The sequence below is a fragment of the Sinocyclocheilus anshuiensis genome, unplaced genomic scaffold (assembly GCF_001515605.1).
Source record: "Sinocyclocheilus anshuiensis isolate Anshui unplaced genomic scaffold, SAMN03320099.WGS_v1.1 scaffold227, whole genome shotgun sequence".
In the NCBI taxonomy this organism is placed as follows: Eukaryota; Metazoa; Chordata; class Actinopteri; order Cypriniformes; family Cyprinidae; genus Sinocyclocheilus; species Sinocyclocheilus anshuiensis.
The window spans coordinates 409,178-424,672 of record NW_015549590.1 but is presented as its reverse complement, the minus strand read 5'-3'; the positions used below and the strand labels follow the sequence as shown (position 1 = coordinate 424,672).

The 15,495-nt window shown below is 37.5% G+C and overlaps 1 protein-coding gene across 1 annotated transcript in view; it reads right to left on the bottom strand.

The window, feature by feature from the left end:
• The window catches only part of LOC107658040 (teneurin-2-like), a 645,835-nt gene that overhangs the window by 230,769 nt on the left and 399,571 nt on the right, over nt 1-15,495 (bottom strand). The window contains exons 6-7 of the mRNA XM_016446429.1: nt 11,033-11,074; nt 6,673-6,948 (exon numbers count right to left, since the gene is read on the bottom strand). Of these exons, the coding sequence (XP_016301915.1) occupies nt 6,673-6,948; nt 11,033-11,074 (318 nt within the window). The remainder of the gene's footprint in view (nt 1-6,672; nt 6,949-11,032; nt 11,075-15,495) is intronic.

Genomic DNA, 15,495 nt, shown 5'->3' with positions numbered 1-15,495 from the left:
AATTTTGGGTGGGGGGGGGGTCTAATTAACAGTATTAAATTAATAGTAATTTTACAGCAGTTATATTATATTATATTATTATAGTGGTCATTTAAAAAAATACAACTGTATACAAAACTAATACTAATACTTGTGGTAACATGCCAATGTGCATCATACCTTTTTGTCTGGCACAAATGTGTGAGTTTGTTTACCTTCCATCAAATAAGTCTATGACATTTCCCTTCTTTAAAACTTTAGTGGAGGAGGTCGATATGACCTTTGTGGAGATTCACAAAAAGCTTTTACTCAACCTCAGTTCTGACGGAAAAGAGAGAGGCTTCTTCACAAATTATTTTATCCACTTCACTGTCAACCACCGGCCATATGAAAATCTGAATGTTGTTTATTGACTTCTTGTTTCTATTTAGTGTTAGATAAGAGGTTAAACATTTGTAAATGGCAAAGGACAATACGGCGAGGAAAAAGCAGAAGTGAATTGAAGTTCATGAGTAGTTGGTACTTAACTTGGAGTGGCCCTTCCATTAGTCAATGTGTGTAAGAAATCATTTCGAAAGCTGATACGTTTCATCGAGGGTCATTAGTTGTGCAATAAAACTCTCAATTTGAGTTCACCTCAAAGAAAGTTGAAACATTATTTCAAGAAATATATTCTGGCACAATTCCACAGCTCTCCCACCAATCAGCATCCTTTTTCAGCAGCGCATGCAAAATAGCTAAATATCCATTAAATACATCCTGCAAACACACAAACCCCTCCATGCATTTGTACGGTGTTCCTTTAGCCCACATGCAGTCAACTCATTTCAGCGAGTATCAAATAATTCCAGTCTCCTCTCTAACATATGAATATCCCAGCATGCAACTTTGATTTCTCTCTTCTTCTACGGATGCTCTTTTCTTCTTTATTAACGAGACCTCTCCTGATGCTCCCATTACAGGATTGATTGCAGTTATTTGCAGAGAGCCTCATTCATACCATAATCTTCGGCACAAATCTCACTCGCGCTACATGTCTGCAAAAAGGGCCACGATCAGTTCGGTTCAATCTTGTTGGAGTAATGCGAGTCCGCCCCCACGTCGTTGCAAAATTCACATTAACCAAAGCATGATTCATGGTTATTCATTCAGAGTAAGTGGAGCTAATAAAAAAAGGAAAACAATTGCACTTATTGTAATAATGAAACGTAATGGTCAGTCCCACAATCCTCTCTGTTATGTGCTGCACGTCTATGGTCATGGGCCTCCTACACAGCAGGGAAACATTTAAGCTTCAAACTTAATTATCATAAATGTCTTGTAAAAGAAAACGAAGAAATCATCAAGAAGAAAACACAATTTTTCTGAGTCCCCAACAAAGCTTCTTAAACGCTTAGTGACGCAGATCAGTGTGGGAGAATACAAATAATCCAGCAAACAAAAGCCACCCACTCTTCTCGCAGCATGGGGCGCCAAGGTGGCTTTGTTTACCGAACGTGATGCAACACGCTGATCGCCGAACCGCTGCCAAACGCAACTCGCATGGGACTGCAACCGAATGATGGGATAATTTCTTATCTGGCTGGAGTACAAATACTTATGCAAACAAACATGCTGCAGAGGGCAGCAATGACAGACAACCTCGTCTGGACGGCAGGCCACCACTTCGCACCTCCATGAAGTAATGGAGCCCTAGACACGTAAAGATCACGGACTCTTTGCTCTGGGAACCGTAGCATGTGGGCATTAATCAGTCACTCAAATTGAAGAGGCTTCCAGTCATCCAGCCTACTTAATAAGACAATCACCTGGCCTCATTATCAAGCTCCCCGTGCACCTCACCCGGCATCAAAAAGTAGTGAGGAGAATATTCTAGGAGGATAACATGGAAGAGACGCCATCGATAAGCAGCAAGAGTCGAATAAGGGTTTGTTTTATCCGTCCCAGAGGGAATCGAACTCTTTAATTTACTATTGACTATTTTAAAGGGGATGAGTTGAAACTATCTGATAGTGTGTGCAGCATGAATGAAGTTACAGTATGAAGGAAGCTTTTGTTATGATGGTAAAAAATGTGCTATACTAAATTACTGTTAACAACAAATGCTTGGTGAAGACACTTCCTAGAAAACCCGTAAGACCTTTATTCATCTTCGGAACACAAATTAAGATATTTTTGATTAAATCCAAGAGCTTTCTGACCCTGCATAGACAGCAACGCAACTACAATGTTCAAGGCCCATTAAGGTAGTAAAGACATCATTAAAATAGTCCATGTGACATCAGTGGTTTAACAGTAATTTTATGAAGCTACGAGAATACTTTTTGTGAGCAAAGAAAACAAAAATAACGACTTTATTCAAAGATTTCTTCTCTTTCATGTCAGTCTTCAACGCACATTCACGAGAGTACGCGCATGTGCATTCCTCTGCTTGTAAATTAAGGTTGAACCACTGATGTCTCATGGACTATTTTAACAATATCCTTACTAATTTTGTGAACCTTGAACATGGTAGTTACGTTGCTGTCTATGCAGGGTCAGAAAGCTCTCGGATTCCATCAAAAATATCTTAATTTGTGTTCCGAAGATGAACGAAGGCCTTACGGATTTGGAACAACATGAGGGTGAGTAATTAATGACAGAATTTTCATTTTTGCGTGAACTATCCCTTTATTGCTTCTTTAAAATTGAGCTACTGTAAAAAATACCAAAAAAGTGCTTTGCGTTTGTTGAAACGTACCATTTCTAAAAGGCTAGTGGAGATTTGGGAATTCTTAGACCTTCACTATCTGGAGACAGTCAGGATTTGACATTAATTAATTATGATACTTCACAAATCACAGTCATCATGATAAGACTTGGGCTGGCTGCATAAGTTTCTATGGCAATGAGGTGTTGGTATGTCTACGTCAAAAAACAGCAACAGCATGGAAGGGTTGGCAATACAGATGTTGTCTAACAACATGACAATGTGTAGGACTACCAGCAGCAGCAGAAACGAGGAAGGCTGGTATGCACAGCATTATTCTCTACGCTGGTCTCAGAATTCAAAGAGGTGTGCAGAGCAGGCGGACTAGCAGCATATTGTTATTTTCTGCACAACCTGCATTTCACAACAACAACAACTTTGTTTCTGCAATGACTTTCAGCATGTTTCCTTCAGCAATGTCTGACATGTTTAGGTTTTTTGTGGCGCAAAATCCATTCGAAGCAGTCAGACTGAAACAGATTTCCAGAAATGTGATTTGAATATGATTTCAAACCCCATATGAATGTAGCTTAAAACGGATTTTCAAAAATCGCATTTCATGTGATAATTTGCCGTTCCAAACAGATACAGTATGCACAACAATTGGATTTGGACTGAACAAGGCTATAGTGTTAAGTAGTTTATGCAACAAGCCCCTGACTGATCCGTATCACACTGTCTCAAATGACAATTTTTAATTTCCACACTGCAGCTGTTGCAAAAAAATACGGTCAACTTTGATGTAATGATGATTTTGTATAAATAAGATCACTATAGACGATCTAATGAGACATGTTACCACATTGTGATATGCAATAAAACATGGCTGTTTTTAAATTTGATTAAATTTCAGATATTGTTATTTATACGCACCAATGCCTTTTTTCTAAGAAATTAATCATTTTATTCAGCAACGATGATCAAAAGCTGCAGTAAAGACACTGATAATGTTACAAGAGATTTTAATTTCAAATAAATGCTGCTATTCTGAAATTTCTATTCATCAAAGAATCCTGGGGAAAGAAAAGTATCATGACTTCCACAAAAATATCAAGCAGCAGAAAAGTTTTCAGACTGCAGACTGGAGTAATGGCTGCAAAAACTTCAGCTTTGCCATCACAGGAATAACCTAAAATATATTAAATATATAATACAATTTCACAATATTACTGTTTTTTACTATAGTTTTGATTTGTAGTTTTGGTGAGCATAAGATACTAAAAAGGTAATGTATATTGCACATCCAGTGGTCTTTATTTTTATATTTATTTTTTACTTCTATATGGCACAATTCTCAGACTTGATGAATAGTGAATAAAATGCTGCATTATTTATTTCATGGTGTGTATTTTACAACCTCCTACATGTCTTGCAAAATCACATACTGAATAAGTTAAAACTGGCTTTAATTTAAATTTAAAAAGAGGTTTCGTATATTTCTTCACAATAAACCTTATGCATCACAGTGGAATAACTTGTATTAATTTTAACAGACATTAAATAACACTAAACAAATAATTAAAGCTCAGTGCTGCTCAGTCTTCGCTAAAAGCCGCTTGTCTGAAGAACCTTGAAGAGCGACTGCTATTTTTATCTCAACAACTTCTGACTCTGTGCCCAATCAGGTATTGACTAGTATGCCCATGTCTAGACCTAACATCTCAAAAGCACAAATGGATGTTTTTAGTCAAAGCGGGTGGTAGACTTTGAAAGCCGCTTTTACGTCTGGGAGAGTATTTGGAAAGAGGCAGACGGAGGGTGATAATGGATGAAAAATTTCTTCTGACCCCATTCGCTCTCCCTTTGTGTGTGACACCTGTCTTTCAAAGTGATTGGTGCTGCTGACACATCCTTATAACAAGGCAAAAGAGGAAGATGAGAGAAAGAAGTATATTGAAGTGCATCAGCATGCACAAAAACATGTGAAAGAAAAAAGATAAGGGGCAAAGATAGGGGTGAGGCTTAAAAGCGTTTTACTTGCTTCTATTTTGAACAAAATAATACTTATAGAATCACTGTACTTATATGTAGACCTCCACGATGACTGCCCAATCAAAATTTAAAATACCACCATCTGAATTTTGATAGGCTCTTAGCAGCCTGATTTTAGGCATATGTTAGCCTCTGCCATGAATAAGATGCATGAAACATTCGTTCGATGAAACAGTTAAGATTGGCTGAATTCATAATAGCATAACACTATGTATTTACAGTATATGGCAGACATAGTAAGAGTGTTATGCTAGTATGCCAAATGCATACCAAATTACAAGAATAGCATGCCAAATTTATATTTTCTACCTTTTATATGACAGAAATAGCAAAAGTAGTATGCTAGTATACAAATCACATACTGAATTACAAGAACGGCATGCCAAACTCATATTTTCTACATTTCATATGGCAGAAACAGTAAGAGTAGTATACTAATTGCCTACTGAATTAAATTTCTTCAAAAAAATGTATTGTAGAATTCTACTCTATTCTACTCTAGAATTCTATTCAGAATAACATAATGAATTCAGTCAAAGTAGTATGCTAGTATGCCAAGCACCAACTGAGTGCCTTCAATACCTTCAATTATTTATACTGTAGAAAGAGTAAGGGTATGGCTAGCATGCTATTCAGAACAGTGAATTCTTAACTGTACATGGCCGAAAAAATAATATAAGTTGCATGGTACTTGAAATAGCATACTTAATAAATATTTTTATATGGCAAAATAATTTTAAGTATGCTATTCCCAATTCAGCAAATTTTTTTTCAAGCTGAAAGTCGGTGCTTGATCCTCTAAAAAAAAGCGTCATAACTCATATGTACTGTATTGATTGTGTATTGAATCTCAGATTATTGCTGTTGGTGCAAGGCAACACATTATTAAGATTTTTTTTTTTTAAAAAGTCTTGAATTTTACGGTTCCTCTGTGACTCACACATCCTGCACAGATTATCAGGCACAGCCTGGGCGACGTTTAATTGGGATTTCAGTGGGAATGAGCCACGGTGCCGCACTGAGAGACGGTGTCCAGCTCGCGTCCACTGCTGTCGGAGCAGACAGGCATGCGATCTGGTAACTGGCACTTGATGTGCCCACGCACTTCCTGTGCCGTAAAAACCGAAGACGGCGCTAGGAAACAGCGGCCGGGAGATTAGCGTGGCAATTAACTGTGAAGCAATTATCAGCCGGCGAGATGAAGACGACTGCTTTCCAAGGTGTTTCTTTATGTGTTTAATAGCTGTAGAGTAGTTTGATAAATTGTCAGAGCGAGTTTGTGCGATGCTAGAATTCACGGCTGACGGATCTGTTTGAGGTTTGATACGGTGAGAACTCAATTAATTAGTAGGAGTTTTTGCCTTATCATTAACCTATTCGGACACTTTCTATAAACTATGCTAAGATTTAAGATGCCACCAAATTAAAGAGGAGTGTGGAATCGAGGAACATGTTGCCGAATTCCTGCCAGGAAAGGTACCGGGAGGCATTCAGTCGTCAACAATAACATCCATGCAGGCAGAAATGCGTGGGGGGAGAAAAGCCACAATGTTTTCGCTTGATGAACATGCGTCCTTTGACATTTTTAAAACTTCTTTCGGTGTATGATCTTTTTATATTAACTGAGTGTGACATGTCATGCTGTATCCAGTCTATTTATACACATCTTCAGTGGCAGATTAGCTTTAAAGCACTGCAGTTTGACTAACAAAAGCAGGTTTGGTTTGGGAAATGATTACAGATGCACAGTGACACCCAGGTAAGAGCAACGCAAAATGAAATTCATTCAGCTCTAAACGAGTCGAAAGTGAATGTTTTATCACATGTTGCACATTTTTGGCATCTGTTCTCACACACCTTACACTCTAAATACCTTTTCAGTCGCACCCTCGGTTTCTCGTAAACACGACACTCGCTCTTTGCTCTGCTAATTCGCGCATGCTATCTCTCACCTGATTCGTCGTCAGATTTGTTCTCGTTCTCGGAGTCGGTGAGGGTAAGAGCTGAGTTCTCCCGGCTGGAGAGGCCAGAGCTGCGGCGGGACTTGATGTCGTGGCCGGCCCACAGCTGGATGGCTCGCTCCGGTGAGATCGTGCCCTCTGGGTCAGAGTCCGCGTCGGAGCTGGCGCTCAGAGAGTAGCCGCGCTGCAAGAGGCCGATGTCTGGGCAGTACGCGTTCTGATGCGGGGTCGGTTCACAAATGCCCAGCTCGGCTAGAGTAAAGTTCCCTAAAGTGGTAAAAACAAAGCACAACCTGTCAGTCGTCGATGCATATGGAGGGAATGGCCTGAGGCGGCTGTGATTCATCCTGTGAAGAAAGTCATTTACACACACACACTACACACTGCAGCTATACTAATCAAGAAAGTTAACCAACTAAACTAATGAACTATTTTTAGACAGTGCATACAGCCTTTCTAATAGCATCACTTGGCAGGATATAAAACACAGGATATCATGACTGTACCATACTTTGGCAACGACTTGATACTAAAACAAAACACATATGATACCAGAAGAGAATTACAGCATTAATAGTGATCAAACAACAATACTGGCAATAAAAAAATTTTAAAAAGAAATAATAAAAAAGAAAACAACTCATTGCTTTTAATTTACTTGGTTTTTGGTTAATTTGTTCAAATTTGTAATAATATTGAACAGTTTTAAAAAAGGAGTATTATTTAGCATATGAGTTTTTGCTGTGGTATCACAAATCGTGAGATGTCAGTGGTATTGGTATGAATGTTCGCCAATGATCTGCTGCTTTTTCTAGACACAAAGGAGGAGCTATGAGTGCTTTTTACTCTTAACAGTTTATTTCTACTTTCACAAGTATATGAACAAATAAATAAAAAGTCCAAAATGCATGCATGCGTTAAGCAAAGTCTAAATGCAGAGTTGTATTGTTACAATATATCATGAAGTAATGATCACTAATTCATTTATCAAATAATTAAAATTGTCAGCCTCAAAGTCTTTTACACACATTCCAATGACATGTTTAAAACAAATGTTATGTACACAAGCTTTTTCGCATCTCTCTCTCTCTCTCTCTCTCTCTCTCTCTCTCTCTGTCTACAGTATATAGACAGTATATACACAAACACTCTCTTCAGATAATTGTGAGTTTTTCCAAAGTTTTCTCTGGATGTTTTAAGGCACTATTCTTTGTAAAGCTGCTTTGGAACAATACAGTATGTACTGTGAAAACCACTTTACAAATAAATTGAATAGAACTGAATTGAACATTCAAACTATATTAAGGCAGAGACTCACAAAGCAAAGGGGGGCAGCAGGAGCCTGAGGTTTAACAGCTCAAATCAGTGGACGTCAGCTCAGACGTCAGGTTATGTGTGGTGCAGGGCTAAGGGGCCTATTTTATCCTGCAGCTCTTTACCTGCTGCGAAATTTCTTTCACAGCATCACACCTCCTACTTTGATGAGTGTGACCATGCTCATGCACACACATAACCTCGACTACCACATTCACAGAGACCTGGACACACACACACACACACACACACACACACACACAGTATAGAAACTATTCTGCCTTATTATGTGATAAAAAAGTGTTTGTAGTATATAAACAAATCATTATTATTGTTATTGTCCAGCAGTTGTCTGATTTCTAATTAAATTTGCCAATTAAAAGCTAGAAATGAGAGAAAAATTAAAGCTCGTCAGTGAACGACGGCTCTGTGTAGTTAATGCTGCTCCATGTGAAAGCCCACAGGTGATTGAGATTTACCGCTGATTAAAGAACCGACTTTACTGACAAGATGCGCCTTAAATATCGCATGCGATTTATCGTGCAGCCCTAATATATATACAGTATATGTAGCACGTCATCCAAATTAAATTAAAGCACATCAAACTGAATCAATAAACACAACGGAGTCCCAATTAAGGACAGGCTGTGGGAAAACAATTAAAGGATAAGGCATGAACAACCAATTTCTTCTCTCCAGTAATTAAAGGAGTCAATGCATGCCCTCCAATCAGTTGTAAATGAAGAAGCAATTTCATTCATTAACACTCTTTAAGACAGGAATCTTCACAGCGGCGGGGATCGATACTGTAAAAATCAAGCGACCTTCATAGTTGCTTTATTCCTGACTATGTGGTGGGTGGACATAAAACACTTCTGATTGTAGTACCTCGAATAGGGGTGCTCCGATTGATCGGCTACCAATCACAATCGGCCGATAATCGCTTTGGGATGATTGATCGGCGGTCTCTAAAAAGGCAGATCTCATAAAACCGATCTCAAGCTGATGACGCGCCTGCCGTCACGTGAGAGGTTTGGCATGACATGCAGCGGCACCGTCTCAGTCTCTGTCCGGCGCGGGTGAAATAATTATAATGCTTTAGGTGAGGTACAATTCATATTTCTTCATTAAATAACTTATAAAGTAATTTGAAAAAGTTTCTGTGAGACATAATTTCACAAAGGGCGTGAGTGAATCACCGCGCGCTCTTTCTCTCTCAAAATGCAAATGTCTTCAAATCACATCGCGTCTGCACTATACGTGAGCTGCATGCTGTACAGTTGACACAGGAATTGTCACTTGCATCGAGGCAGTGTCACATCGTCACTAAAGTTTATAAATTGCATTTTTTTCTTTTTAATTCTTGCCAGTGTTTAAACCATTCAACGCTCGCGTGCTCTCCTGGAGACCGTGCACTCATGCACACTCGCAGCGCACACACATAACGCCAGGTTCACATTACTTTGTTTGCAGTGCGTACGTGGTGCGTATTTTTTCCGTGCTCATGTTAACGGATTAAACCGTTCACACTGCACACACGGTTGTGGTTTGGCAGTGCGTTTAGGAGCGGTGCATCTGCAGCAGTGCAGAAATCGTTTCCGCACCGAGTCTATTTTTGCTGCGCCTCACGCGCTGAATTAAAGTAACAGCACATTGTTTGCGGTAAATACGATCATGCATTGACACAAAAATGTAGTAATTACACCATAGATGCATATTCACAATGCTGAAAAAGCATTTTAAGTAACAATGTTTGGATTTAAAATCAAAATAATGGATAAATGTTGTGTTTGTGGTAAACAGCCACAGATCAGGAGCAGACTCTTGTGTGAAAGCACAGTCCGTGCTGCTTCTGTACCACACATATGGACTACATACGCACTGCAAACGGAGTATGTGTGAACCTCACATACTGCTCACAAAATCAGGCTTGCGCAGTGCAAGCAATTGTGCAACAATAACACGATTGTAAAAGCAAAAATACAGTGCATGATCAAACATTTAGGTGAGATAAATAAAGATTTTTGAAAAATGTCTAAAAAATGCCCCCCTCCACCCCTCAAATTAAAAAAAAATCCTCTTACAAGAGTCACCTAAGAGAAGAATTAATTTTCAAAATTGAAATTCAGGCCCTGAATAAATGTCTAAAAATCTTGATTGGATCATCACTATAAATAATTCTACACGATAAAAAGAAGGCTTTAAAAAGATCGGTATCGGTGATCGGATCGGCAGATACTGCTTTCTGTGATCGGCCTCAAAAATCCTGATCGGAGCACCCCTATTGTTTAGTACAAAGAGCGTCAGACCTCCAGGTTGGGAGGTTTACACAGTGTCTGAACTTAATTACATGACATACTTTTGTTGTTGACTCTGTAAATAAGAAGAAAACGGCTTTGTCTGGTATTAAACTGCTTCATCTGGTATTACAGATATTTATTATTTTTTTTTTGTGAAATCCATTCTGTATTTTATCAGGATTCTTTGATGAACAGAAAGTGCAAAATAACATTTTTTTTCTGTTTCAGTATTTTTCAATCAATAATTACAACTTAAATTTACTCATTTATTATATTATTTGTTATTAATAATTATTTTAACTGACCCTTAACTATGCCCCCCTCCACCCCTCAAATTAAAAAAAAATCCTCTTACAAGAGTCACCTAAGAGAAGAATTAATTTTCAAAATTGAAATTCAGGCCCTGAATAAATGTCTAAAAATCTTGATTGGATCATCACTATAAATAATTCTACATGATAAAAAGAAGGATTTAAATATATCGGTATCGGTGATCGGATCGGCAGATACTGCTTTCTGTGATCGGCGATCGGCCTCAAAAATCCTGATCGGAGCACCCCTAACCTCAAAGATAACTATTCTTTTCAAAATGACTTAATTTGTATGCTGTGAGAACTGGACACATTTACAACTAATATAACTACACAGCTACAAAATAACTCTGGACTTTTCTATGCTACTAGTAATGCTACAAACACAACTAGTACTGCTATCAGTCTAGTCCGACCGTACTGTACCTGACATGAAGTAGCTCAGGAATGGGGAGAGATCCATGCACTCTGCGAGGGCAACAACAAGACAAAACACCATTTTAATACCCAACAAACTCGCGTTTAACCTGATACATTTATCACATACTGCACTGCTAACAATTCTTCCAGCATCTCACAAATAGGTTTTCCCACTGTAGAGTGTTTATTATTGCTTTTCATAAAAGCATAAAAAATAATAAAACAGGTTTGCATAAAACAAAAACATTTTTGATAGAAAACCACAAAAATTTTATTCCTAGGTTTGTATGTGCGTTTTGTGTAGCATTTTTGAGTATGCAGGTAAGAGAGACTATTTGTTCCCCCTTTTATTTTCATGAACAAATGTACAGTGGCTCAAAAAGTATTTAAGTAATTACCATTAAATGCCATTAAATCTGATATCAAATAATAGATAGATAGATAGATAGATACATAGATAGATAGATAGCATATGCATGAAGACGTTTATAAACATTTGATGGATATCTGCAGACTGTGAAGAAACAGACCATCTTGTTCCCTTCTTATGTTTACAAATTTCTAGTACAGCCAGATGGAAAAATAACATAGTAAACCAAAAGAATGCGCATTTTTTCTCAAACTGGGAATCATTCCCGGAGTGGGGACCGATCCCAAAAACATACTCAAGCCTGTCGAAATCACAACTCCCAAAGGAGGTGGTCTTTCACAGAGAGAGGCTGCAAAAACAAACCCACCATCTTCAAAACCATGTAATGTCATCAAAATGTCTCGTAACTTCAATATGTTCTTTTAAAGTTCTTCAAAATACAACATACTTGTATGCGTGTGTGTGTGTATTTCATTCTTGTTTCTTGAACACTTCAGATGTTAAGATTTTTACATTGGCTGGTGGATGCAGTTCTTTTTGCAGCATGAGAACTCCTATCCTCCTGTGGGTTATTTACTCAATTACACACATTTCATTACCTCTGATGATCCGGACTTTATGTCTCTCATAAGCTCCTCTGATCAGGGACCATGCCTGTTTCTTCATTGCACACACTTCACTTCACCTGTTCTTACAATGACTGCAGTAAGAGCTACCCCGGATCCATATATTCTTGACCTCTGGCTTTCTATTTCCTGTGCTCACTCTTCTCCTGACAGTGGTCTTCAAATAGTAGAACTCAATTCTTACATGTCACGCATTTGCTGAGGTTACTAAACTACTTCCTGCAGCTAGCAAATTCAATGGTCTCTGAGGCAGTAAAACAAGTTGTCCTTGTTCTGTAGTTGTCGAAAACATTTTTAATAGTTTTAATAATGAACTAATGTTTACCAGCAACACCATCTGAAGATATACTATTTACAGGTCACATCTTTCATATTTCACAAAAAAATTGCCGAAATAAAACTGCCACTTGTGCACAAATCCATGATGTAGTTTGATCTACATTTTTAATTGTTTTAATGCTAATTTACAGAATGGATGTATGTACAGAATGTAAATGAGATGTTAATACAATTTTCGACCGAACGTACATTGCACATAAAATATCATTACAAAAGTTTGGGGTTGGTAAGATTTTGTAATGTTTATGACATTAGTCTCTCATGCTCACCAAGGCTGCATTTATTTGATCAAAAATACAGTAAAATAAATAAATAATATATAATAATAATAATATATTCCTGTGATGTCAAATCTAAATTTCCAGCAGCCATTACTCCAGTCTTCATTTATTCTAAGATGCTGCTTTGGTGCCATTTTTTTATTATTAGAGGGCTCTGAAAGTCTGAGAAGAGTGCTAGAATACACATATTCATAATAAAACAAAACAAAAAAAATCTACTTTTTATCTCTAATCTATATATGGTTAGTTAACAGATTGTCATATCCGTAAGCTCTTAGATGTTGGCTATTCCAGCTTTATCTGTGCATATGAGGTATAACATATTTACCCTCTTACATCAACAGTATGTGCATTTTAAGCTACTTTGGTGAATCTGCCAAGAGAATCAATGTAAATATAAATGCAAATAAAAAAGTTAAACTGGTAGAGAAGGTAGGAGGCAGATCATCGGAGAGAGAGAAAAAAAGTGATACATTATCACAGTGATTAACAGTGTGTGTGCACTTCACATATGTACAGCTGAGTAAGAAGCCATCTGTGCAGATCTGAATTCACAGTTGTGGATGGTGTTATTTAAAGACCTGTCAACTGATCTAAAGTAATGGATGTATCTCTATCTATATATCTATCTATTCATGCATCCATAACTCCTCAGAAATGCCTTTCTGTGACCTTACCAGCATCTTTCATTTCACATTACATTTTAGGTGCCAAATTAGTCTAACATGTCTTAAGAAAAAGTTCAGAACTAGTTTCAATAATTTTGAAGACCACAGGGGGGTTGCGTAGGGTCTTAAAAAGGGGCTTTTAGAGACTCTAATTTGACATCCAGTGCTCGTATCCAGGCTGGAGGTGTGTTTCTCCTATGTTTTTTGCATTAAAGCCTTTTACAGGTGCCCAAACACACACTGAGGTAATTTACGGGCCTTACACGCCCCCGAGGACTGACTCAAATCCCATTTTAGGCCCCAAGAGTGGAAATTGTCCGCTGGTCATTATGCTTCATCAGACCCATGAAAGAAGCATTTGACTTTCCCGAGAGAGGGGGCTGATTGGCCATTTGAGTAATATAAAAAGACCTCCGCTTCAGCAGGGGGAAGGATGTGATTTCTGCGTCTAGATCTGCATGCCTCTCTGTGGTCTCTCTATAACCCCCCACACCCCACTACTGATGATGGTGGGTAATGGACCTGCTCCAGGGAGCGTCTTTGTGCTGCATGTTTGTTCATGTTCTGTGGGCTGATGGTAATTATTGTTACTGAAGGCATGCGCTGAGGAAATGGGACTCTGTGGGAACCTGCGAGAATAAGTGAGCGCTGGCTGAAACGTATTTAAATCTGCCACTTGACAAATTGAGACTTTACCTCTTTTAAACGAAACTTCGGGAAAAGTTACATGTGGGGTACAACATTTTTAAATTGTCACACCTACATAAAATATGTAGGAGAAATGACACACAGTGAATCCAAAAAGCATTTGGACACTTTAAGCATTTTTAAAATTAATAATTGTCACTGTGTTAGAATATCAAACCGAGTGACATTTGATTTATATTTATTTAAAGATTTATTTAAAGAGCCAATTTCACAAGAATATCTTGGTTGGATGACACCAACCTTGTTGGTTGACTAAACAGCAAAAAAGTGAACTGAGTTCTGACAATCTGACTTTTTAAATTATTAATTAAATGTCGAAATACTTTTTAGAGCTACTGTATATGCTGTAAATTATAAAAATGTAACAAATAATAATAATTCAATGTGAAGCCCCCTTTTGCACCATGGAATAAATAAATAAAATGTTGATTGTGACTTTTTCTCTTACAATTCTTATTTCCTCCCAATTCTGAGTTTACATTTCAAAATTGTTTTCTCTGAATTTTAATCTATTTTTTTCTGTTTGCCATGAAATAAATAAATGAATAAATAAATAAATACAAATAGAGGTTAAAAAAAACTTTATATCTCACAATTTCAACTTTTCTTAATAGAACTATCAGTTGCACGTTGATGTCTTGCAATTCAGACTTTTTTCCTTAAACATCACACATTTAAATTTTTCTTAAACATCACACAATTTTGTACATATATATATATATATATATATATATATACACACAAAATTGTGTTTTATATATACAAAATTGTGTTTTACTCAATATATATAAATTTAAAAAAAAAAAGACCTCTGGCAGAAACAGACTTCCGCAGTTACTTGTCGTTTCTTTATGTAATCAATTAAATTTACAAGCAATTTCAAAGTGAAAATTGTTTCTACATCCATTTCTTTTCAGTGTACAGGGTTAATACAGAAAGTATGAGGACGAATAAACCCTGATGTAAAGAAAAGGAGGTATGTAGAAGGAAAGGAAATCAATCAAGGTCAGCCTGCTGGGTTCTAGGTAAGGTATGCTATGAAGTGGATCGTGGGATTTTGGTGCCATTAATGAAATGACACAGCTGGCTCTGATCCCCTCTAGATATCTACACCCAGGTCCATTCACTTTTTCAGCTCATGCACATACACAACCACGACACCTTCAATCAGTCAGCACCCGTTTAGATTTGCCTCTTATTCAACAGTCACTGTATTGTGCTCTCCAAGCAACTCCTTAATGCAGTGCTCTATAATTATATTGCTATGGAGACGCAGTTGGGTTCTCCATCATTCGCTCGTGACTGCTACACCTACATTTGGTAGAGATACAGATTTTCGGTATACTGCTCTTCATGGGAAATCAGCTCCTGCCACAGATACAAGTAACAGGTAACAAGTTCATTTTTGTTTTAATTTTCACCATAATTCTTACACATAACCTTTCATTTTTGAGACATTTTTTGATTCAAGCATATA